The sequence below is a fragment of the Grammomys surdaster genome, unplaced genomic scaffold (assembly GCF_004785775.1).
Source record: "Grammomys surdaster isolate TR1022 unplaced genomic scaffold, NIH_TR_1.0 139, whole genome shotgun sequence".
NCBI classification, from domain to species: Eukaryota; Metazoa; Chordata; class Mammalia; order Rodentia; family Muridae; genus Grammomys; species Grammomys surdaster.
The window spans coordinates 15,815,107-15,817,044 of record NW_021604597.1 but is presented as its reverse complement, the minus strand read 5'-3'; the positions used below and the strand labels follow the sequence as shown (position 1 = coordinate 15,817,044).

The 1,938-nt window shown below is 52.3% G+C and overlaps 1 protein-coding gene across 2 annotated transcripts in view; it reads right to left on the bottom strand.

Annotated features, from left to right (window-relative positions):
• The window catches only part of Mlf1 (myeloid leukemia factor 1), a 25,601-nt gene extending 24,557 nt beyond the window's left edge, over window positions 1-1,044 (bottom strand). For both annotated transcript variants that reach the window (XM_028763609.1, XM_028763611.1), the window contains exon 1: window positions 876-1,044. In XM_028763609.1, the coding sequence (XP_028619442.1) occupies window positions 876-922 (47 nt within the window). In that variant the 5' untranslated portion in view covers window positions 923-1,044. The remainder of the gene's footprint in view (window positions 1-875) is intronic.
• Between the last annotated feature and the right edge of the window lie 894 nt (window positions 1,045-1,938).

The window sequence follows — 1,938 nt, the reverse complement described above, 5'->3', positions numbered from 1 at the left end:
AGGAGAAGGAGGAGGAGGAGGAGGAGGAGGAGGAGGAGGAGGAGGAGGAGGAGGAGGAGGAGGAGGAGGAGGAGGGTAGACTTCTGTGAGTTCGAGGTCACGCTGGTCTACACCAAGTTCCAGGCCAGTAAGGTTCAACACAGGGAGACTTCTCTCAAGCAAAACAAAACAAAAAACACCCTCGCCTTCGTTTCTCAAGTCAAGATAGTGTCACGCTAGAAAGCACTCCCACCCTACATGAAGTTAAAGGAACTATTTCTCATCAGAAGTTCCACCAAGATGGCAGTTATGGTCACCAGCTAAGCCCTGCTGCTGCTCAGGACTTCAGATTCAAGGCCACCCACACACCAAGTCGCCCCTAATAGTCAGCAGCCTGCACCTTGAGCCACAGCTAGTCCTCATCTCCCATCAGCAAACCCTCTCCTCACCTCAGGCTTCTAAATCTTCCTCACCCCATCTTGCTCAGCTCACCCTCTCTCGTGTCCTCCACTTCTCCTTTTGCCAAATACCCTCAAATCGTCTCTTCACACCCTGTATCTTCCTTGATCTCTTCACCTAATGACTCCCAAATCCTTCCGCTCCTGTCTCCACTTCTCACGACCCCCATTCTCCTCACACCCCCATTTCTCTTCCCGTCGCCTGCCCATTTCTCCTCACCTCATTCCACCTCAGAGCCACTTCTCTCACCCCCGTTTCTCCTCACACTTATCTCTCCTCACCCCCATGTCTCCTCACTCATTTCTCCTCACACTCACTTTTCCTTACTCCGCTTCTCCTCACCCCCATTTCCCCGCGCCTCCCGCCGGGCGTCCCCCGCACAGCCAGCGGGGCGCAGTCCGCTCGCCTTTCCTAGCGAGCGCGGCTGGGACACTCACGCGAAGAAGGGGTCGTCCTCAAAGCTGCTGCTCAGCATCCGGAACATCGTGTTTCTGCGGCGGGCGGCGGGCGCGGGTGGAAATAGAAGGCGCAGCTCGCCGCGCCGCCACCAGCCTGCTTCCCGCTAGCTTCGCGCGTCTGCCCGCGGCAATAGCCGCGCCCGCGACTAGGGCGGGGCTTGACGCAGGGACGCTTGCCCATTGGCCATGACTTTGTGACGTCACTAAGGTGAGGCAGGAGATGTGTGTGTGGGGGGGGGGGGAGAACATTGCGCGGCTGCTATGGCAACCGCGGTAAACACACCGGAGGCAAGCCGTTTGTCTGGAGGCCTCTTTCAGTGAGGCTCCTGAGAGACGACTTCGTCTTAGAGCTACGGGAACCAAAACTTTAGACCAGTTCTGAATAACCTTGGCCAAATTGCCCTTAATCTCGACAATTCTCTGGTAGCTGGTCAAATAATGAAAAAAAGGTTTTGAGAACAATTAACGAGCGCTGTATTCACTTCTTAAAGGAAACAAGATTCAGCCTATGAGATTTTTTTCTTTTTCTTTTTCTTTTTCTGGTTTTTTTTTTTTTCCAGACAGGGTTTCGCTGTGTAGCCCTGGCTGTCCTGGAGCTCACTCTGTAGACCAGGCTGGCCTCGAACTCAGAAATCCGCCTGTCTCTGCTTCCCAAGTGATGGGATTAAAGGCGTACGCCACCACTGCCTGGCTAGCCTATGAGATTTCTTTCTTTCTTTTTTTCTTTTTTTTTTTGATTTGGTTTGGTTTTTCAAGACACGGTTTCTCTGTGTAGCCCTGGCTGTCCTGGAACTCACTCTGTAGAACAGGCTGGCCTCGAACTCCGAAATCCGCCTTCCTCTGCCTCCCAAGTGCTGGGATTAAAGGCGTGAGCCTCCACCGCCCGGCGCCTATGAGATTTCAAACACCAAAGAAATACAGTTTCTGGTAACTCTAAAACTCGAAACAGTGTCTCCCAATACACAAATAACATCTATGCATAGGATCAAATACACAAAAGAAAAAGGAAAAAAAAGCAAAATGAAATTGCTCCATTTCAAGG